This window comes from Bufo bufo, chromosome 4 (genome assembly GCF_905171765.1).
Source record: "Bufo bufo chromosome 4, aBufBuf1.1, whole genome shotgun sequence".
Taxonomy (NCBI): domain Eukaryota; kingdom Metazoa; phylum Chordata; class Amphibia; order Anura; family Bufonidae; genus Bufo; species Bufo bufo.
In genome coordinates this window covers 277,011,668-277,034,971 of record NC_053392.1, presented here as the reverse complement: position 1 = coordinate 277,034,971, position 23,304 = coordinate 277,011,668, and the positions used below count along the sequence as shown (strand labels likewise).

At 41.7% G+C, this 23,304-nt stretch overlaps 1 protein-coding gene across 4 annotated transcripts in view; it reads right to left on the bottom strand.

Moving 5' to 3' along the window:
• The window catches only part of ADGRB3 (adhesion G protein-coupled receptor B3), a 1,057,188-nt gene that overhangs the window by 361,554 nt on the left and 672,330 nt on the right, over window positions 1-23,304 (bottom strand). For 3 of the 4 annotated variants that reach the window (XM_040428624.1, XM_040428627.1, XM_040428626.1), the window contains exon 15: window positions 2,864-2,966. In XM_040428624.1, coding sequence (XP_040284558.1) covers window positions 2,864-2,966 — 103 coding nt within the window. Of the gene's footprint in view, window positions 1-2,857; window positions 2,967-23,304 lie in introns of all 4 variants that reach the window. The other variant, XM_040428625.1, reaches the window with a different exon arrangement.

Here is a 23,304-nt window from a genome sequence, read left to right as displayed (position 1 = left end):
ACCTGACGTCCCTAGACGGGTTCCTCACCCATACGCCGATCACGTGCCTAAACCCTGGCTTTCCCTAAGATGAGCCCTATGTAGTGAATGGGGCAGTGGGATCACTAGTCTGCACCACTGACACTAAGAGGAAAACACCAAGGAGAGGACAGACAATACAGACAAACATATAATCCCAGGTGGGCGACAACAGCAGACCATGAAGGCCCAACAGGGATCCGGAGGGTAGCGTTCTGGAACAACAACCAGGGAACACAGTTACTCAGCTCCAGTGGGTCAGTATAGAAGTCCAGGCAGGAAGCTCTATATCTGGCAAGCAGAGAAGGTGGGAGAGGGGAATATAAGGAGGTTGGGAGTGCTGGACAAGAAACAGCTGAGGGGAAGGAGCTACGGATCCCTGAGTGAGCCAAAAAGGGTTGCAAGGCAAACCCAGAAAGCTACCATAAAGAAACAGCACAATCTTTCTACATAGAGTGCGCAGCCACCCACTGCGACTTCCTGACCCCGGGTATAACGGAGTCAGGCGTGGCTCTTGACACCCTCGTGACACTGGCTGAGGTTACAAACAGCTTAAGGGGAGAGATGATTTAACCTCTCATATCTCTGGATAGGGAGCAGCTATAAACATTATTCTGAGTGTTCTAAAGCTGAGTGTCTAAGATTTACAACATCACAATTACAGCAATACCTTCATTATATGAGGAGTTATAGCTGTTAGAAATCAGGTCAGGAGTGAAAGTATGGGAAATCTGCTTTCACATTCAGCTGCAATCATTCCTGATCTAATTTAACAGTTATATTTCCTGATATAGTAGAGATAATGCTGTGATTCTGATTTAGTTTTAAAGCTTTGACTGTTAACTGTCAAACAAGACCATATCTCTAGCTGTTCCTAATCCAGAGATATGAGTTGTTAAAACAGGCCAACCCCCTCACCCTGCAGTAAACTCTGCTGAAAGTCTTATGGTTGCCTAGGCAAGCACACAAGCGCTGAAATAGTGCTGAGGGCCCCTGCTAACTTTTTCTTGATAATTTTTTTTTTCTTATTGTTTGAAAAATACATTAATACATATGATAGAGGATATCAGGATACTAAGATTTCATTACTCTGACACTAAAACTGGTGTTTGTTATTATTTACTGCATTCACCAGTCACAACATGACATATTGGAATAATTTGTAAGGCTGAAAAAGACATACAATTAGTTCATCCAGTTTAGGCTACTATTCTGCAATTTGTTTCCTGAGATAAGCAAAACCCCCAATGAGGTTGAAACCAATTTTCATCCCTATTTCAAATTTCTGGTTTCATAATTCTTTTTCAATAATCTAGTAATTATAACCTGTAATATTATTACACTCCAGAAATATATCCAGAATCCTCTTGAACTCTTATACCCATAAACCCTTATATCACTGCTCTTACAGTAAAAATTCCCCTTCTTTGTTATAATTAAATCATGAGAGACATCCATGTAAAGGCTTTTTTCTATATTTATAATTATTAGTTTACTCCCTTTTAATTTGCATTTTTTTACACAGAGGGCATGCTCAACAGGCATTTTTCAGTTCCTGAATATTGGTGCAGGCTCGACACCTAAATTCCAACAGTAGCCACATGGTGTCTGTCTTCAATTGTTTAAATAAACAAGTGTGCTAAGAAGAGATATGTCACTTTTTGGCATGGTGTGCAGATACAGTAGATGCAGCTTGAAGCTGCAGTAGATGTCTGCTCATGGTTAAGCTCCATTTAGAGCTAAGCTCCAAGTGGGTCCTTGACATTGAAAGTGAACAACTGCAGCAGAAACCAGAAACCACAGTGGTGAATGTACCCTAAGAAACCCTAACTTTGATAATCTCTCTGGATACTGAAGCTCATCCATTACATGTATTACTTTTATTATTTTGGTTGCATACAAGGATAGAAAACAACTATCCTTTGATGATTGTCATTGCTGTTTTAGATCATGACTACCCCACTTATCTGAATTTACTATGTGTCAGACCTATGCATGTCAAGGGCATTTTTTCTCATGGGCACCTTGTGTGGCTTGCAAACAACATCCACCTCTATGTTCACATTATTTTTATGAGCATATACAGTAAGTTTGAATATTGAAGTAAGTGGTGGTCTGAATCCACGAAAGGTCTCCATGACAAAATGATACCTCACATGTCTCACTATGCCAAAGAGAAAGTGAGCAGAACAGCAATAGTAGCTTCAGCTGTAAGTCAAAGCAGTTATTGGGCCTGATCTAAGAAAACTTGCTTCCACAAAAAACTAGTACTGCTGCCTCAAGGTTCTGGCCTGTAAATTTTAATCCTAATCATTTCTTATTATAAAATATAGTTATTAAAATAGATTTTCACATGCTTATTTTTGGTTCTGTTCACATTTCCACCAAAGTTTCCATTTGTTCTGCTCCATCAGCAGCAATAAAATAAAAATAACACAGAGCTAGATCTGTCCTATAACAGACACCAATGCTACTCTTCTGACCCTAATAGCTTATAATGGGTCAATTGGGTTTCTGTCATGGTGTCCCTAATTTTGACAAAAAGAGTAGCTCAGTCTCCAAAGGAGTAATGGAGCCTTTGACAGAAATGTGGATAAAACTTTACACAAACGTGTATTTTAAAATGTTATTTTGCTAGGACATGACATGTATAAAATGTTCTCTTTTAATAACATGATAGTGACAGAAATATTCAGAGCAAGCTATTAGCAAAAGCATAGATTAGAGGACTTTTTGAAACATTGTATACCTTTAAATATGTCTGTTCATAAAACCAAGAATAAATTCAATATTATCTTCAATAGAAATTAGTAATGAAATAAATATAAAAGATACGTACACTTACATTGTTCAGATGAGCAAGTTCTATCTCTACCAAGGAATCTGAATATTTTGGCTCTGGATGGATTGTAACAACGATTATCTTAGAATTTACCACTGTAAAATTTCTGAAAAAGAAAAAAATATGAAAGTTATGATATTTAGACACCAAGTGAATACTAGTTAACTATACAGTACATAGTCTCCATTTTACTGGCTTCTAGTCAACTAGTATTTGTTTCAATCATTCTCTCTATCTCATAATGTAACAAATGGCAAGCATATTGTTTTAAAAAGTTTTGTTGGTATACTCTGTCACATCCAGTAATGTCTGCAATAAAATATGCTTTGCTTTGTTTGTTTGAGGTTCCAAGGGGTGCCCAGACCTGTATGTGTGCAATTTGTTTTTGGAATTGTGAATTTACTTCATAGATCCCAATCAATTTTATTTTCTGACACATAGAGAAATTTCACTTCATTAAAGTGTCTTTTTCTTCTAAAAAAATATAAAGTCAAAATAAAATTATATGAAAATTCTCCATTCTGTTAAGCTCCGACAGTTGATAAGCCATGAAATGTTGACAATGTTAGACTTAAAGGGAATCTGTCACCATGTTCTGCTGCCCTATAGTAGTGTCTGACAAAAACATTATAGTGTTGTGTCACTTTTAATGTGAAGTCATTTTCATAAAGTTTGATTTGTGAATCAAGACCACTCATATTCTTTAGCTGTGCCCACTCCTACTTGATGCTGATTGAAAGCTTTCTTCCTATTACTGAGCATAGGGAGAGCACTGTCAATCAGTGGCAGGTAGATGAGGGAGCTCACCATTCATGAATACAAAGAAGCACAGGCACATCTAGGCTATGGGAGCACTCTTGGTTCACACACTGCCCATCTCACGCTGCAGCTAATAAACTGTGAAAACAACTGTATGTTGAGAATTAAGTGACATCTCACTATATTCCAGGTGTTTGATACTATGTTATACTGAGCTCAGATAGTGTGGAGATGTGTGGAGTGTGGAGATGGCAGTAGCAGCAGCAGCATCAGGAGGATACCACAGAGTGGCAAGGTCACATAGTGTGGAGATGGCAGTAGCAGCAGCAGCATCAGGATACCACAGAGTGGCAAGGTGACATAGTGTGGAGATGGCAGTAGCAGCAGCATCAGGATACCACAGAGTGGCAAGGTGACAGTGTGGAGATGGCAGTAGCAGCAGCAGCATCAGGATACCACATATGGTGACGCTTCATATGTTGATGCACCCTGGCCACGCTTCACCTTCTGCCCACATATTCTACATATGGCCATGTTAACCTCGTCCGGCGGCTTGACAAAAAACTGCCACACCGCCATAGGTGATTTTCCCCCTAACAGTCCGCACTTACTGACTGCTACCGCCGCTGCTTCAGACAGTGAACCCCTGCACCACTACTTCCCTGGCAGGTAGGCTGCTGTGAAGCAGGTGGTCTACCCCGGGCATGTTTGGCTCCCGACCTCCCACTGCTGCCACCCTGCTGACTCCCAGCCATGCTTTCAACACATATAAGCGCCGATGTGAACTGAGAATATATTTTTCTTTTTGTACTAAAATAGGCCACTAAACGCTTTCAAGACATATAATCGCCGACGTGAACTAGTGAGAATATATTTTTCTTTTTCTACTGAAATAGGCCACTAACTGCTTTCAACACATTAACCGCTGACGTGTATTGCAAATGTATTTTTATTTTTATACTGAAATGGGCCGCTAAATGCTTTCATACATATAACCGCCGCCGACGTGAACTGAGAATGTATTTTTCTGTTTGTACTGAAATAGGCCGCAAAACGCTTTCAACACATATAACCGCCGCTGACGTGAACTGAGAATGTATTTTTCTTTTTGTACTGAAATAGGCTACTAAACGCTTTCAAGACATATAACCGCCGCTGATGTGAAATAAGAACATATTTTTCTTTTTGTACTGAAATAGAAAATAACACATATAACTGACCTTTATGCTACCGCCGCTGCTTCCGTGAACCCATGCACCACTACTTCCCGGATAGGTAGACTGCTGCAAAGCAGGTGCTCTACCTGGGGCTTGTTTGGCTCCCGCCCTCCCACTGCTGTTACCCTGCTGACTCCCAGCCATGCTTTCAACACATATAACCGCCGCCGACGTGAACTGAGAATATATTTTTCTTTTTGTACTGAAATAGGCCACTAAACACTTTCAAGACATATAACCGCCGACGTGAACTGAGAATATATTTTTCTTTCTGTACTGAAATAGGCCAGTAAATGCTTTAAACACATATACCTGCAGAAGTAAACTTAGAATATATTTTCCTTTTTGTACAGAAATAGGCCAGTAAACGCTTTTAGCAGAAATAAATGCACTAGTGAAGTGCGTATATATTTTTCTTTCTGTACTAAAATAGGCCACTAAACCCTTTTGCCACAAATAAGTGCACCAGTGAAGCTTGTATATTTTTTCTTTCTATAATATAATATACCACTGAACGTGTATATTTTTTTTCTTTCTGTACTGAAATAGGCCACTAATTGCTTTTGCCACAAATAACTGTACCAGCGAAGTGCGTATATTTTTTTCTTTGTATAATGAAATAGGCCACTACATGCTTTTGCCACAAAGAAGTGATCCAGTGAAGTGCGTATATTTTTTTCTTTCTGTACGCTTTCAACACATATAACTGCAGAAGTGAACTGAGAATATATTTATCTTTTTGTACTGAAATAGGCCAGTAAACGCTTATACCAGAGAGAAAAGCACAATTGAAGTGCGTATATACTTTTCTTTCTGTACTGAAATAGGCCACTAAACCCTTTTGTCACAAATAACTGCACCAGTGAAGTGCGTATATATTTTTCTTTCTATAATGAAATAGGCCACTAAATGCTTTTGCAACAAAGAAGGGCACCATTGAAGTACATATATATTTTTCTTTCTGTACCCTTTCAACACATACAGTACAGACCAAAAGTTTGGACACACCTTCTCATTAAAAGAGTTTTCTTTATTTTTATGACTATGAAGGCATCAAAACTATGAATTAACACATGTGAAATTATATACATAACAAACAAGTGTGAAAGAACTGAAAATATGTCATATTCTAGGTTCTTCAAAGTAGCCACCTTTTGCTTTGATTACTGCTTTGCACACTCTTGGCATTCTCTTGATGAGCTTCAAGAGGTAGTCCCCTGAAATAGTCTTCCAACAGTCTTGAAGGAGTTCCCAGAGATGCTTAGCACTTGTTGGCCCTTTTGCCTTCACTCTGCGGTCCAGCTCACCCCAAACCATCTCGATTGGGTTCAGGTCCAGTGACTGTGGAGGCCAGGTCATCTGGCGCAGGACCCCATCACTCTTCTTCATGGTCAAATAGCCCTTACTTTCAAAGTTTTCCCAATTTTTCGGCTGACTGACTGACCTTCATTTCTTAAAGTAATGATGGCCACTCGTTTTTCTTTACTTAGCTGCTTTTTTCTTGCCATAATACAAAATCTAACAGTCTATTCAGTAGGACTATCAGCTGTGTATCCACCTGATTTCTCCTCAACGCAACTGATAGTCCCAACCCCATTTATAAGGCAAGAAATCCCACTTATTAAACCTGACAGGGCACACCTGTGAAGTGAAAACCATTTCAGGGGACTACCTCTTGAAGCTCAGCAGAAATAAATGCACCAGTGAAGTGTGTATATATATTTTTTTCTGTACTGAAATAGGCCCCTAAACCTTTTTCCCACAAATAACTGCACCAGTAAAGTGCGTATATATTTTTCTTTCTGTACTCAAATAGGGCACTAAACACTTTTGCCACAAATAACTGCACCAGTGAAGTGCGTATATTTCTTACTTTCTATAATAAAATAGGCCACTAAACACTTTTGCCACAAACAAGTGCACCAGTGCAGTGCATATATTTTTTTCTTTCTGTACGCTTTTATCACACATAACTTCAGAAGTGAACTGCGTATATATTTTTCTTATTTGAAAAGATATAAGCAACTAAAGGCTTTTCAACATATCACTTGCATCCCAAGATCAAATAGCTGGAATGACAGAGCTGTATAATGGCTATTTGGATCCCCAAATAATATTTCGCTGCATTTGTAAATTGCTTTTCTAGCATTGTCCCTAGCGCCTTCTGACGTCTCTCCCTGCAGTAAGATACTGTGAAATGATTCCTCCCTATCCTTTCCCTGCACTTGTAAATCGCTTTTATGGCACTGTTCCCAGCGCTTTCTGACATTTCTCCCTGCACTAAGATGCTGTGAAATAATTCCTCCCTATCCTTTCCCTGCACTTATAAATCATTTAAAGAAAAAAAAATTCTCAATGAGTTTTTTCCAATTGCTGTCCCTAGCACCTTCTCACGTCTGTCCCTGTACTCAGAACACTTCAAAATGGCAGAATCTAAAATGGCCGCAGTATTTATAGGGCTGTGACATCACAGGGCTGGTTGGCTGCTTATTGACTGGCATTATGGGTCAACCCGCCTTCCCAGAGTTCCTTGCCCCATGTTCTCACACATGTAGCCGCCATTTTAGTAAAAATTGTGATTCATTACCACGAAGCGCTTGGAAATTCTCATTAGTTGCAAATCTAATTTTTCTTAAAATTTGGATCGAATTCCATCTCGTCTGAATTGATTCGTTCTTCTCTAGCTAATAGATATTTTAGATAAAGTTAAGCTTTTACTACTCGTAGTATAAAGACTGATAAGGGCATAGACCAAGTTCTGTGCATGAGGGCCATAATCTGACACAAATGTAACTTACCTTTCATAATAGAAGGCATACATGCTTATTCTGCGCAATTATGAAGACAAGGGGCTACATAATTCATAGGTATACTGCTGTTGTACATGTATTTTGCAGCTTAATAGTGGAATGGAACATACTGCTTGCTGTAATCTTTGTAGGCAATAAAACTGACCTTAAATTACCTCTAGTAACACTGGAAGAAAACCTAAATGTACATGAATAAAGCTGCCAATAAGCAGTTCATTTTTTTGTGCAAGTTAAGTAATAGGATTGCTTTATTAGTTGCTACAGTTTAAGTAAGGTTTTCAGAGCTCTGTAGCTTTACAAAATAACTTATGCTGTCAGTACATTTTTTCCATGGTTGACAGCTATATTATGTGCAATGAGCTGGAGATGCAAAGAGTAAAATACTGGATAAGAAGTTTTTGACAAATTTCACAAGGTATGTTTAATGGCGCAGTTAAACAAGACTATATGTTCTTATGTCTATATTTTATATCCATGTCATTTCATATTCAAATATTATTTTCTAATAGACTTAATAATATAATATGGTTAAGGAAGGACAAATTAATCTCTTATGACTTTACATGAGAAGTAGTCAAGCTTACATAAAAAGTTTTATAGCATGTTATACTGAAGCATTAAAATAAGATTACAATGTAGTTTGAGATTGAACTCTTAATTTAAGGTCTAAGCATGAATGTTTGCATGAAAGCAAAGAAAGTCCCTAGTTTATAGGGAACATAGCATACTGAGGTATAGTATGGCCCTATAGTAGTCAATGAACACCTTATTATAGACATGCGTGAGAAAAGTGTTTGATTAAATTACTGTATATATTTTAAAAATAATCTATTGATGTATACATGAATATGCCCTTTAAAAATTTATCTTTTTGCTTACTTTTGTAATTTTTATTGTAAATAAATGTAACTTTCACTTGCTTGTTAGAGGACACATGGCTTTAATATTAGATTTGACCCTTTTCACAAGATTTTCTGACCTGTGCTTGATTGGAGTATGACTGAGTATGCCAGAGATATATGAACGAGGTTTAAAGGCTGTGATATATATATATATATATATATATATATATATATATATATATATATATATGGGAAAAAGGGCAGCACTCCACTGGATTAAAATAAAATAAACTTTATTTACCCAAAGGCTGTAGCGACGTTTCGGCTCTTACACAGGAGCCTTCCTCAAGCAGTGTGTACACATCAAAACTCTGAGTATATATAGTGTTACAATCAATCCAAGACAATTACATATTAAGTGGACATAATTAATAAAAAATCAAAATACATGATACATTATAAATATATGAAGCAATGAAATCAAACATACAGAGACATTAAATCGTGATACATAAAATTGTGAAATAATATAGTGAATATAAATAGTACAATACATTTGTATTCCATAAATCACATAACGAGTGCCAGCTGTAGATAATTACATAAAGTGCAAAGTGCTTACTGTTACAGGTGATACATATGATGGATGCAGGAGGGTGAGCGGCTGTAGTCCATGTAGACATGTGCGATCCGGCGTACCTGAATCGCCAATGCGCATGCCCCTATGACGCATAAACTGTGCTTCCGTCTGGCATTAGCCTCGTCACGTGACGCGTGCGCTCTTGGGCTGTAACGCTAACGCCGCCATTTTGAATAAGGGCAGAACGCCCACTGAGTAACTCAGTGGGCGTTCTGCCCTTATTCAAAATGGCGGCGTTAGCGTTACAGCCCAAGAGCGCACGCGTCACGTGACGAGGCTAATGCCAGACGGAAGCACAGTTTATGCGTCATAGGGGCATGCGCATTGGCGATTCAGGTACGCCGGATCGCACATGTCTACATGGACTACAGCCGCTCACCCTCCTGCATCCATCATATGTATCACCTGTAACAGTAAGCACTTTGCACTTTATGTAATTATCTACAGCTGGCACTCGTTATGTGATTTATGGAATACAAATGTATTGTACTATTTATATTCACTATATTATTTCACAATTGTATGTATCACGATTTAATGTCTCTGTATGTTTGATTTCATTGCTTCATATATTTATAATGTATCATGTATTTTGATTTTTTATTAATTATGTCCACTTAATATGTAATTGTCTTGGATTGATTGTAACACTATATATACTCAGAGTTTTGATGTGTACACACTGCTTGAGGAAGGCTCCTGTGTAAGAGCCGAAACGTCGCTACAGCCTTTGGGTAAATAAAGTTTATTTTATTTTAATCCAGTGGAGTGCTGCCCTTTTTCCCTTCTTTATATTGGTTGGATTGGCTTATATCCACATTTGGGCCTGTGCACCCTTCTCTTCCAAGTTCCATCGTGACGGTGCTGCCATCCCCTTTTTTTCTTTTTATATATATATATATATATATAGTCCAAAAAATAGAGCAGCACTCCAGGATAATGTGGAAAATGGTGGTTTATTCACCCATTGGTGATGCAACGTTTCGGCTCCAGCATAATGCCTTTCTCAAGCGATTGGAACCGAAACGTTGCGTCACCAATGGGTGAATAAACCACAATTTTCCACATTATCCTGGAGTGCTGCTCTATTTTTCTGACTGGATTTTTGGGTAAGCTTTCCCTTTTGAGCTTGCACCCGCAATATTGTTTATAGGTTGGTGCTGCCTTACTTTTTCTATTGTGTGTATATATATATATATATATATATATAATAAAGCAGCACTCCAAAATAATGTGTAAGGGTGGTGGACCCACTTTATTCATGCCCAATTGTAATGTTTCAGCCCAACACAATCGGGCCTTTATCAAGCTTTAAACTTAATATTTATTCACAGTACAATAGGACTGCTTAATTCTGCAACCATGCTGGATTTCCCCTGCCACTAGCCAACCCCACCCCTTCTACCCCTCACACACACTTTTTACTTTTAGAAGTATGTGCTTTCACGTAAGTCAAAGGAAAACAATAATTTACACAATAGATATTGCTTTCCCTTTTTAGCATATACGCCTAGAAATTACGCAAATCAGTGACATGATTAAATTTTTTATAGATTCATCAAAATTATTGCTTTACCTCAAAACAAAGCACAATGAATGAGGTTAATCGTTGGCTTTGTATAATTTCCATGTGCTTGAGTGGAATAAATATTTTACTTTTATAAACGTCTGTCTTCTGATGCTTATTTCATATTGCTTTTTAGTAAGCTGTAAAGATGGTTCTTCATTACTATTGTTAAAGTAGCCAGCTTAGCTAAATTGGTTTTCTAGCCTGGGCTGGATGTGAAATTAATATTTCATCACTGTGAATTGAAACATTCTTCTTCATGGGCTCATAATGGCAGGTCATGGAGCCAAACTCAGATGTGGCAAGAAGAGGAATGGAACACTGCCTGAATTGATGGTGGATGTAAATTGTAAATGTTCAGCACATTGCATTTCAGATGAAGTGTTTTTTCAACTAGATAAGGATTCTGTACAGCATTGAGTATAGCATAATCTAATTTTGCATGGAACCTGACACCATGAAAATGAGAATTAAACTGCATGTTATAGAACAGGAGGAGCTGACCAGATTAGTATATATAGTTTTGTGGGGGAAAATTCAGTATAATTTGCATCTGATTAATTTAAATTCTTGCTCATTCTGGGCTTTGAAGTCAAGGAGGAGGTCCTATCAGTGATTGACAGACGTCCCTCCATGACTGTGTATACAGAGATAGCAGTCCAGAATGATCAGGAATATAAATTGATATATTCAAGTTTCTTTTCCAATAAAACTATATATCAATCTGCTAAGCTTCACCTACTATAACATGCTGTCTTTAACTCAGGAATAGAGTTGAGCGAACCCGAACTGTAAAGTTCGGGTTTGTACCGAACTTTAGGTTTTTCGGCACCCGGACCTGAACATTTACGGAAAAGTTCGGGTTCGGTGTTCAGTGCTTTCTTTTGGCGCTTTTTGAAAGGCTGCACAGCAGCCAATCAACAAGCCTCATACTACTTGCCCCAAAAGGCCATCACAGCCATGCCTACTATTGGCATGGCTGTGATTGGCCAACTGCAGCATGTGACCCAGCCTCTATTTCAGCTGGAGTCACGTAGCGCCGCCCATCACTCTGCTCGGATTAGTAGGGAGAGGCTGCAGCTGCTGTGAGGGAGAGATCAGGGAGCAATCTTATCAAGAACTGGTTTATGTACTCAGCGATCTACAGAAAAAGTGTTTTGTGGGTGCAGTGCACCATTTTTTTAAGCCTACCCTGAGCCAACTACTGCTGAAATTTTTTATTTTTTTTCAGTTAGTCAATATCAATACATGATCGGCAGCCATTTTATGCAACGATAGTGCACCAGCACAGGCTATCTGCAAGTCCAGAAATACAACTTTGGTATACTGGGGTGAAAAAAGTCTCTGATATACTGCACATCTGGGATTAGACAAGCATAAGTGACTGTCACATTTAGGACAGAAATACAGCTTTTTGGTTAGGGTGAAAAAACCCTCTAATATACTGCACATCTGGGATTAGACAAGCATAAGTGACTGTCACATTTAGGACAGAAATACAGCTTTTTGGTTAGGGTGAAAAAACCCTCTAATATACTGCACATCTGGGATTACACGTGCATAAGTGACTGTCACATTTAGGACAGAAATACAGCTTTTTGATTAGGGTGAAAAAACCCTCTAATATACTGCACATCTGGGATTACACGTGCATAAGTGAGTGTCACATTTAGGCCATAAATACGGCTTTGGCATACTGGGGTGAAAAAAGCCTCTGATATACTGCACATCTGGGATTACACGTGCATAAGTGACTGTCACATTTAGGCCATAAATACGGCTTTGGCATACTGGGGTGAAAGAAGCCTCTCATATACTGCACATCTGGGATTACATGTGCATAAGTGACTGTCACATTTAGGACATAAAAACGGCTTTGGCATACTGTGGTGAAAAAAGCCTCTGATATACTGCACATCTGGGATTACACGTGCATAAGTGACTGTCACATTTAGGACAGAAATACAGCTTTTTGGTTAGGGTGAAAAAACCCTCTAATATACTGCACATCTGGGATTAGACAAGCATAAGTGACTGTCACATTTTGGACAGAAATACAGCTTTTTGGTTAGGGTGAAAAAACCCTCTAATATACTGCACATCTGGGATTACACGTGCATAAGTGACTGTCACATTTAGGACAGAAATACAGCTTTTTGATTAGGGTGAAAAAACCCTCTAATATACTGCACATCTGGGATTACACGTGCATAAGTGAGTGTCACATTTAGGCCATAAATACGGCTTTGGCATACTTGGGTGAAAAAAGCCTCTGATATACTGCACATCTGGGATTACACGTGCATAAGTGACTGTCACATTTAGGCCATAAATACGGCTTTGGCATACTGTGGTGAAAGAAGCCTCTCATATACTGCACATCTGGGATTACATGTGCATAAGTGACTGTCACATTTAGGACAGAAAAACGGCTTTGGCATACTGTGGTGAAAAAAGCCTCTGATATACTGCACATCTGGGATTACACGTGCATAAGGGACTGTCACATTTAGGACAGAAATACAGCTTTTTGGTTAGGGTGAAAAAACCCTCTAATATACTGCACATCTGGGATTAGACAAGCATAAGTGACTGTCACATTTTGGACAGAAATACAGCTTTTTGGTTAGGGTGAAAAAACCCTCTAATATACTGCACATCTGGGAATACACGTGCATAAGTGACTGTCACATTTAGGACAGAAATTCAGCTTTTTGGTTAGGGTGAAAAAACCCTCTAATTTACTACACATCTGGGATTAGACAAGCAAAAGTGACTGTCACATTTAAGCCAGAAATACGGCGTTTTGGTTACTGGGGTGAAAAAAGCCTCTGATATACTGCACATCTGGGATTAGACAAGCATATGTGACTGTCACATTTAGGCCAGAAATACGGATTTTTGGTTACTGGGGTGAAAAAAAACTCTAATATACTGCACATCTGGGATTAGACAAGCATATGTGACTGTCACATTTAGGCCAGAAATACGGCTTTTTGGTTACTGGGGTGAAAAAAACCTCTAATATACTGCACATCTGGGATTAGACAAGCATATGTGACTGTCACATTTAGGCCAAAAATACGGCTTTTGGGTTACTGGGGTGAAAAAAGCCTCTGATATACTGCACATCTAGGATTAGACGTGCATAAGTTACTGTCACATTTAGGCCAGAAATACGGCTTTTTGGTTAGGGTGAAAAAACCCTCTAATATAATGCACATCTGGGATTAGTAGCAGGCGAACTGTTTTGGCGACGGCTGCTCTGCTTTTGCACCCTGCTCCCGCTTTTGCTACGCTGTTGGCTCGGTCTCACCACTGCCTCTTCCTCCGAACTCTGAAAGTCAGTGGCACGACCTTCATTCCATGTGGGGTCTAGGACCTCATTGTCCCCTGCATCGTCTTCCACCCAGTCTTCCTCCCTGACCTCCTTTTTGGTCTGCACACTGCAGAAAGACACAGCAGTTGGCACCTGTGTTTCGTCATCATCAGAGACGTGCTGAGGTGGTATTCCCATGTCCTCATCAGGAAACATAAGTGGTTGTGCGTCAGTGCATTCTATGTCTTCCACCCCTGGGGAAGGGCTAAGAGGATGCCCTTGGAAAATCCTGCCAGCAGAGTCCTTAAACAGCATAAGAGACTGCCGCATGACTTGAGGTTCAGACAGGTTCCCCGATATCCACGGGGGTGATGTGACAGACTGATGGGCATGGGTTTCAGGCACCACCTGTGCGCTTTCTGCAGAAGACTGGTTGGGAGATAATGTGAATGTGCTAGATCCACTGTCGGCCACCCAATTGACTAGCGCCTATACTTGCTCAGGCCTTACCATCTTTAGAACGGCATTAGGCCCGACCAAATATTGCTATAATTTCTGGCGGCTACTGGGACCTGAGGTAGTAGGTTCAGTAGGATGTGTAGCTGTGGCAGATCGGCCACGTCCTCTCCCTGCACCAGAGGCTCCACCAACACCACCACCACCACAACCATGACCGCGTCCCTTATTAGATGTTTGCCTCATAGTTAGCGTTCACAAAGCAAAGTAAAAAGTGGTAAAGTATGTTAAAAATATTTAACCGCCAATATAAACCCTGATGTAGGGTATTGCACTAAATTTTTTTTTTTAACTCTATATGACAGCGGTATTTGTGGCCTAAATGTGACACTCACTTATGCGTGTCTTATCCCAGATGTGCAGTATATCAGAGGCCTCATATGCGACGTGCCCACCAGGTGGAACTCCACCTTGCACATGCTGGAGAGACTGTGCGAGCAGCAGCAGGCCATAGTGGAGTTTCAGCTGCAGCACGCACGGGTGAGTCGCACTGCGGAACAGCAGCACCACTTCACCACCAATGACTGGGCCTCCATGCGAGACCTGTGTGCCCTGTTGCGCTGTTTCGAGTACTCCACCAACATGGCCAGTGGCGATGACGCCGTTATCAGCGTTACAATACCACTTCTATGTCTCCTTGAGAAAACACTTAAGGCGATGATGGAAGAGGATGTGGCCCAGGACAAGGAGGAGGAAGAGGGGTCATCTCTAACACTTTCAGGCCAGTCTTTTAGAAGTGGTTCAGAAAGAGGATTATTGCTACAGCAGAGGCCAGGTACAAATTTGGCCAGCCAGGGACCACTACTGGAGGACGAGGAAGAGGAGGATGAGGAGGAGGAGCAGGATGGGGATGAAGCATGTTCACAGCGGGGTGGTATCCAACGCAGCTCGGGCCCATCACTGGTGCATGGCTGGGGGGATACGGAGGATGCAGACGATACGCCTCCCACAGAGGGCAGCTTGTCCTTACCTCTGGGCAGCCTGGCACACATGAGCGACTACATGCTGCAGTGCCTGCGCAACGACAGCGGAGTTGCCCACATTTTAACATGTGCTGACTACTGGGTGGCCACCCTGCTGGATCCCCGTTACAAAGACAATGTGCAGTCCTTAATTCCCTCACTGGAGCGTGATCGGAAGATGCGCGACTACAGGCGCACGCTGGTAGACGCGCTCCTGAGAGCATTCCCGACTGATGCTGGGGGACAAGTGGAAGCACAAGGCAAAGGCAGGGGAGGAGGAAGAGGTCACCAATGCAGCTGTGTCAGCGCCAGCACCTCAGAAAGCAGGGTTAGCATGGCCGACATGTGGAAAAGCTTTGTCACCTCACCGCAACAACCGGCCCCAACTGCTGATATTTAGCGTGTTAGCAGGAGGTAGCATTTGAACAACATGGTGGAACAGTACCTGTGCACACGCCTACACGTACTGATTGATGGTTCTGCCCCATTAAACTTCTGGGTCTCCAAATTGTCCACATGGCCAGAGCTTGCCCTGTATGCCTTGGAGGTGCTGGCCTGCCCTGCAGCCAGTGTACTCTCTGAACGTGTATTTAGCACGGCAGGAGGCGTCATTACAGACAGACGCAGCCGCCTGTCCACAGCCAACGGGGACAAGCTCACGTTCATTAAAATGAACCAGGCTTGGATCCTACAAGACTTGTCTGTACCTTGTGCAGAATAGACATTTATACCACCATCAAACATACATTCTTGTACTCAAGTCAAGTGCAATGATTCTTTTTTTTTTTTTTATTTGTCCCAATATTTTGGAGGCTACCTACCCCACCACATTTTGCCTCCACCTACAACACCACATTCACCGCCTCCTCAACCTCCGACTCCATATCCACCTACTTTTCTGAGTTGCAGGTTAATAATTTGTAATTTTTTGTTATTTTATTTCATTTTAAGTTATTTCCCTATCCACATTTGTTTGCCATGCTCTTAAGCACATTTTACTGCCTTTTAGTGCCCTAAATTGAAAGAAATCTTATTTTCAATTGTCGGGTGACATTTTACCATTTTTGGTGTATACAAACCCCTGATGTGCCTGGGTGACAGGGGCCTAAATCTCTCAAAATCCTCTGTTGTATTGCTGGGTGACATGAACCCCCTTTTGCCTTGAATGAACCCCTGCTGTGCCTGGGTGACTGGGGCCAAAATCTCTCAAAATCCTCTCTGTTGTATTGCTGGGTGACATGAACCCCCTTTTGCCGTGAATGAACCCCTGCTGTGCCTGGGTGACATGGGCCTAAATCTTTCAAAATCATCTGTTCTATTGCTGGGTGACATGAACCCCCTTTTGCCGTGAATGAACCCCTTCTGTGCCTGCGTGACAGCGGCCTAAATCTCTGAAAATCCTCTGTTCTATTGCTGGGTGACATGAACTTCCTTTTGCCGTGAATGAACCCCTGCTGTGCCTGGGTGACAGGGGCCTAAATCTCTCAAAATCCTCTGTTCTATTGCTGGGTGACAAGAACCCCCTTTTGCCGTGAATGAACCCTTGCTGTGCCTGGATGACATGGGACTCGTTCTCTCAAAATCCTCTGTTCTATTGCTGGGTGACATGAACCCCCTTTTGCCATGAATGAACCCCTGCTCTGCATTGCTGACAGGGAACTAAATTTAGTGAAAACATCTGTTACTGATTGGAAGATGCGCGACTACAAGCGCACGCTGCTGATGGCATTCCCACCTGACAGCGGGGGCACAGTGGAAGCACAAGGCGAAGGCAGAGGAGGAGGAAGAGGTCGCCAACGCAGCTGGGACACCGCCAGCACCTGAGAAGGCAGGGTTAGCATGGCCAAAATGTGGAAAATCTTTGTCAGCCTTGGAGGTGCTGACCTGCCCTGCAGCCAGTGTATAGTGTGAACGAGTATTTAGCACGGCAGAGAGAATTATCACAGGCCGCAGCCAATGTGGACAAGCTTACGTTTATTAAAATGAACCAGGCATGGATTCCACAGGACTTGTCCGTACCTTGTGCAGAATAGACATTTATACCAGCTGTGGCGAAACCAACCTCGCCACTGTGTTTTGAAGGGGGCTGTTTGCCAGCCTCCTGCCCCAGGATTATGGCCCATACTAGCTTTGAGGCTACCCCAGCGGAAGAGCTGGCATCTGGGCAGAGCGCAGTCGGCCTCAGCCCTCCCCTATCCTCTTGTCCAGAGGCTGACTCCCCACTGGCTACCCCAGCGGAAGAGCTGGCATCTGGGCAGAGCGCAGTCGGCCTCTGCCCACCAAGTACCTACAGCTCCAAGCTAGAGAACCACAAGGAAGCAAGGAGTAGCAGATGCCCACTCAACAGCTGGGGACATACAGAACAGAGTCAGGCCCCAAAATTCAACATGTCCAGTATTGGGTTGTGGGTGGACTGCCAGACTAACTCAGGTACTGACCGGCGTGAGGTCAGGTATCTGGTTAGTCTTCCCTGGGAGGGGGAGATGTGTGGCGAAACCAACCTCGCCACGGTGTTTTGGAGGGGGCTGTTTGCCAGCCTCCTGCCCAAGGATTATGGCCCATACTAACTTTGAAGGAGAAGACACACCGGCCACACAGCTTAAATCTGTGGAACTGTTTTGGGCAGGAAAGCGATGCTTGCGGCCAGCCAAATGTGACTTCCATGGAATTCGGGAACCCCTGCTCGGATCTGGGTGATTTTTGGATATGTTGTTCACCCAGATCAGAGCTATCCATGGATGTATACATTATGGGGATGTGTGAGGTTTTGAGGTGTTTTCTGTGTGTTGGGAAAAATTTGTGTTTTCTGTCTGGTAGTGATTAAGTTAGCCCATTACGTTTGGTAATTGTATTTTGTGGATTGCGGCTCAGACAATGCCAGTGTGTTAGTTAATTGCGTCTCAGACAATGCTCATTGTATTTTGTTGATTGCGTTACAGACAGAAGGAAAGGGATTTTGTGTACAATTGCTGGGTTTCAATACTGTAAATGCATGTGATTGGCTAAAATATAAACTGTCACAGTCTTTTACAAGGGCCCCAGGGGGAGTGTCCCTTGCTAGCAGACCTGCATAAAAGGCTGAAAAATAACCCATTAAAGAGTTCCTGTTTTTATACCTTCATGAAGTTTTGGCTCATGTTTGGAGAATGGGATAACTACACTCTTGGGGATTGCTATATCACAATACTCCCCTGAGTATAAGCTCTTGTAAGAGCTTGTTCATGGTTCCTGCTCTCTGCATTTAGGAGAGGTTCACCCACTGGAGCCTGGAGCCTTGTCGTAGGTCCAGGGTGGGTATGAGATGGCGAGACCTCCACCAAGCTTCGGCGGTTCGTGGGGTCTGCAGTGCTGACGGTGTCAAGTGGAGTGCTTGGAGTCCTCTGGAAGCACTAGGAGCAGCTATCAACGGAGGTACCCGGTCGGGGTGCTAGGCGTTCCGTTACACCAGCCTCAACCACCCATTCTTGTACTCAAGTGCACTTATTCTTTGTTTTATTTTGTTATATGTCCCAATATTTTGGGGAATACCCCAACTTAAAAAAATAAAAAGCACAAATCAGTGTTGGCTACCTATTCTTCCTTCACCGCCGCTTCCACCTACACCGCCACGTCAACCTACACCGCCACATCCACCCATCCACCGCCTCCTCAACCTCCTACTCCTAGATCCAGATTGTTATTTTAAATTTTTCTGTATTTTATGTTATTTTAAGTCATTTCCCTATCCACATGTGTTTGCAGAACAGTTGCCATGCTCTTAAGTACATTTTGATCCCTTTTGCAGCCCTCTAGCCCTTTGCAAGACTATTTTAGAGCCATTTTAGTGCCCAAAAGTTCGGGTCCCCATTGACTTCAATGGGGTTCGGGGTCAAGTTTGGGTCAAGTTCGGGTCCGGAACCCAAACTTTTTTTTCAAGTTCGGCCGAACCTGCCGAACCCGAACATCCAGGTGTCTGCTCAACTCTACTCAAGAACAATGTTCAATGTGACAGTTTCCCTTTAAGCTTGAGTCTTTACAAATCTGATGGCTTAATGGAACACTTTAATAAAAAATATAAAATTGCTGCCACATATGCCTGTCTGTAATTGTACACTATAAAAACTTTCTGATCCTTTTAATTATCATTTATCGAGAATGAATAATTTAGAGGCCTTATAGGCAGAATTGTATATCATTATCGAAGTTGTGCATGGGTTGGAATATGTATTCATTAAAATGCTTACAAAAGGGAATCATTCAAATAATATGAATATAATTAATAATTTCTTGTTATAAAGTTCCCTGATGCTATCATTAAAGTGGCTTTCTGCTGATTACAAGACTACTACAGTATAAAGTACAATTGGTATACAAAAACAAAACAATTATCACACTATAAATTTACATGTAAGTAATGTAAGTATGTAAGGACATAGCAATGGGTCATGAAAAAGCCCAAATGCAGAAACTTGTCTAAAGATGGCCATACTTATTTTTACATTAAGGTTGGCTGACATTTTATAGGCAGATGTCAAAGGAAAAAGGGACAGGGCAAGCTGAATTTCAACATGCCTGATCTACAGTATTTTTATTCTCAAGGAAGAGAAGCCATCACTAGAAATGTCTGAAAGATGGAAACTCCTCTTTCCCCATTTAGAACACATGTATGCTTAGCTGGGCCAAATATATATGTCCATGGGGAAATCAGGAAGATCAAGCTATTGAAGGTCTATGGCCACATACTGGTAGTCATTATCCACAGAATGTAGTCAAGCAGTACTGACTCTGGAACTTCTTCAGGATAAACAAGCGTAACTAGTTGATGCTCTAAGTAATATTGAATTTACAGCATATCAAGATCTGAAATTTCACATCTGAAACATCTTATAAAGATGATAAATGCCTCCATGTACAAAACATATGGCATTCTTACTTCTTTAATCAACAGGCATAAATGAGCTAAGGAGAAAAAGTCAATTGAACAGCTTATCTGAGATGTTGATGAATTGCACTGGGTAGTGACACAATTGTCCTCCCTGACAGGACTGACAAAAGTACAGAATGTTCTGTGTAAAAGATGTGATTAATGAATGGGACAGGGTTTAGTGGTTTAGATCACCCATTGTTGGGTGCCAGGATCTCATAATGTACATCCGTCTCCTATAATATTAGGCTATTAGTAGAAGCTATTCCGGAGTAGCTAGTAAAAGTAATGAAAACAATGGACTTTCCTTGAGATTTTGTATTCTGCATTAATTTATTATCCTATTTCCCATACACTCACTCATGAATAGTAAAAAAAAAAAAACCTCAGTTCATAGGTAGGGATAAGTGAACCCAAACGGCAAAGTTTGGATTCGTACCAAACTTTGCGAGTTCGGGTACCTTGACCCGAACCCGGACTTTTTCACTCTCCTATGTGGTGACATCATCACGCATATCGCAGGTCCTTTGGCAGGTCCTGTTTAGTGAAGATAGAAGAACCTGATGAGGATGAGGTGAGTTTTTTTTAACCCCAAAATGTCCTCTGTCTTTAAATTACAGTAAAAACACTTGCAATTTTAATAGTACCTTTTAGTAATCTGTGAACAAACCATGACTTCTCATTTATAGCCCTCATAATAAAATATCTGAAAACAGAGTGCAGACTGAAAGAACCAGGCCTCAGCATCCAAGATTCAGAATGTGGCTAGTGGCTACTGTAGCAGCATCAGCCACAGTTTTTCCTTCCGATAGGTACTACAATATTATTGAGAACAAAGAGGATGACATTGTGGACTGGATAGTTTACTCTTCCTCTCAGTCACAGCAGGATGATGTCAAAACTGAGTCCAAAAACATTCCTTGGAGCCAAGTATCACAGCATTCCTCCTGCATTTTCTCTTTGCAACGCCAGAGAAACCTTGTCTTGACTGCTAGTGGGGCACATTTTCTTTCCTAAGAAGAGTCAATAAAACTCCATGTAATATGGAAAGTACTTAACAAAGATTATCTGTTGATTACATGTGTGACAACAGTCTGCATTCGGACTGCCATGAGGAGGAGGTTCAAGTGGAGTAAAAGGACTCCATGCATAGCTGTGTTGATGATGGTGCTAGTAGTGGCACTTGTAGTGGCATTTTTAGCCGTGGTGGCGGCAGTAGGTGCAGTGGTAGTGACAGTGGCAATGAGCAGGTAATCAAGAGCAGGGCCAAGGACATATCTCCCTGACGTGGAAGGTGAGGATGATGATGAAAATGATTGTGTGTTCGATAGGACCATCATCACCATCAGCTGGATAGGGGTGTTGAGTAGGAGCAAACATCAGCAGAGGAGGGTGGTGGCTGTGGGGACAGCAATAAACAGCAGAGGCAATATATGGCTATAACCTCACAAACAACTTCTGGTGCCAAATCTGGTTCTATTATGTTCATCTTGGGAGTTGGTGATGCCGCTGATACGGTGTGCACAAGCTCAAAACGTGCCAGACCTAAGCCAAGCTTGGCTGCTGCTAGGTCTTTGTGAAGTGTGCCAGTTTCTCCTGTCTGTCATTTTTTTTCTCCACAGTGCCACAAGACCAAAACATTGCTACAGTATGTGCAAGATCTTCAGGATTAAACTAAGCTGTGGGTGTTCAAACACAAACGTAGGCACCACCGCTCTATTGCAGCACATGAAGCGGCATCATCCAATCCAGTGTGAAAATAGAAGTGGCTACCAACAAAGTGTCCTCCTTTTCTCGGTCTGTTTTGCAGTAGCCATATAGCATCTACATGTAGTGCATTGTTCTTGTCATCATCACTATCAGAAACTGCTTCTCCTGCTTATACTCCTCTTCCTTCGATAATGGAATGTGTGGCCAGGAATGAACTTTTCATGCCTAGCTGGTGCTTAAGCTTAACTCCCACCTGGCTAAGTTGCTGTTGACACACTCTGTATACTGCCATAGATTCTACTGCCTTTAGGGAGCTGATGGTGTGCACTCAGCCTTGCTGGAAGATACCTAGCTCGCATTATTTCTGCAGAAAAGCCATCCCTGCCTTGTACTCTCACATTGGGGAGAACATGGGATGTTCCTTGCAATTCTGATTGTGTGACAAGGTGCTTGCCACATTGGACACCTCAAGCAGCTGTTACAGGCATGGACAGTATATAATTCAGGGCCCACTGGTCAATGTTTTCATGGCCTGGCAGCACAGCAGCAAGAAGGACAGCTCCTATTGACACCTTCACGTTTGTGTCCATCTGCTTCCCACAACAGGTGCTTATCTGCCTCTTCCACATCCTCCCTCATGGACATCTGTGAAGACCCAGAGGGACACTACCACTCCGTCATTCCTATTGCTAGCCTGTTTGCCACCATTGTATTGGTTTGTACCATCAACTGTATCACCACCAGCAAAGTGTAATTTAGTTATATGCAAAAACTATTATTACATGTACTGTGCCTTGTTCACCAGCAGGTGGCAGTGTATCTGGCATAGAAAACCTTTAGGTAGAATGGAACTTACCATTCCATTCTTCCCATTTTGAGCAGAAGTGGGCTAGTCCCGTTTTCCACCAAAGGAGGGGTTGCAGGAATCTGGAAGGGAGTTGAGAGTTGGAGTGAGAGAGTAAAGCAGCATGGTGTGGTGAGGGAATGTACATTTCCCCCTCAGTGCTGCAGGAGCTTTAGGAAAGTAGCTCAGAGAGCAGAACATTCCTCATATTAAAAAATACTCAGTACCTCTGAAGGGGAAAACAGAGACAAAGACACCATACTCAGCAAAATGAGTCACAGGATACCTCACTCTCACAGTAACTGAAGCTGATAGGAACTAGACTTAAGCCAGAGATTAGTACACTAGCAGAGAG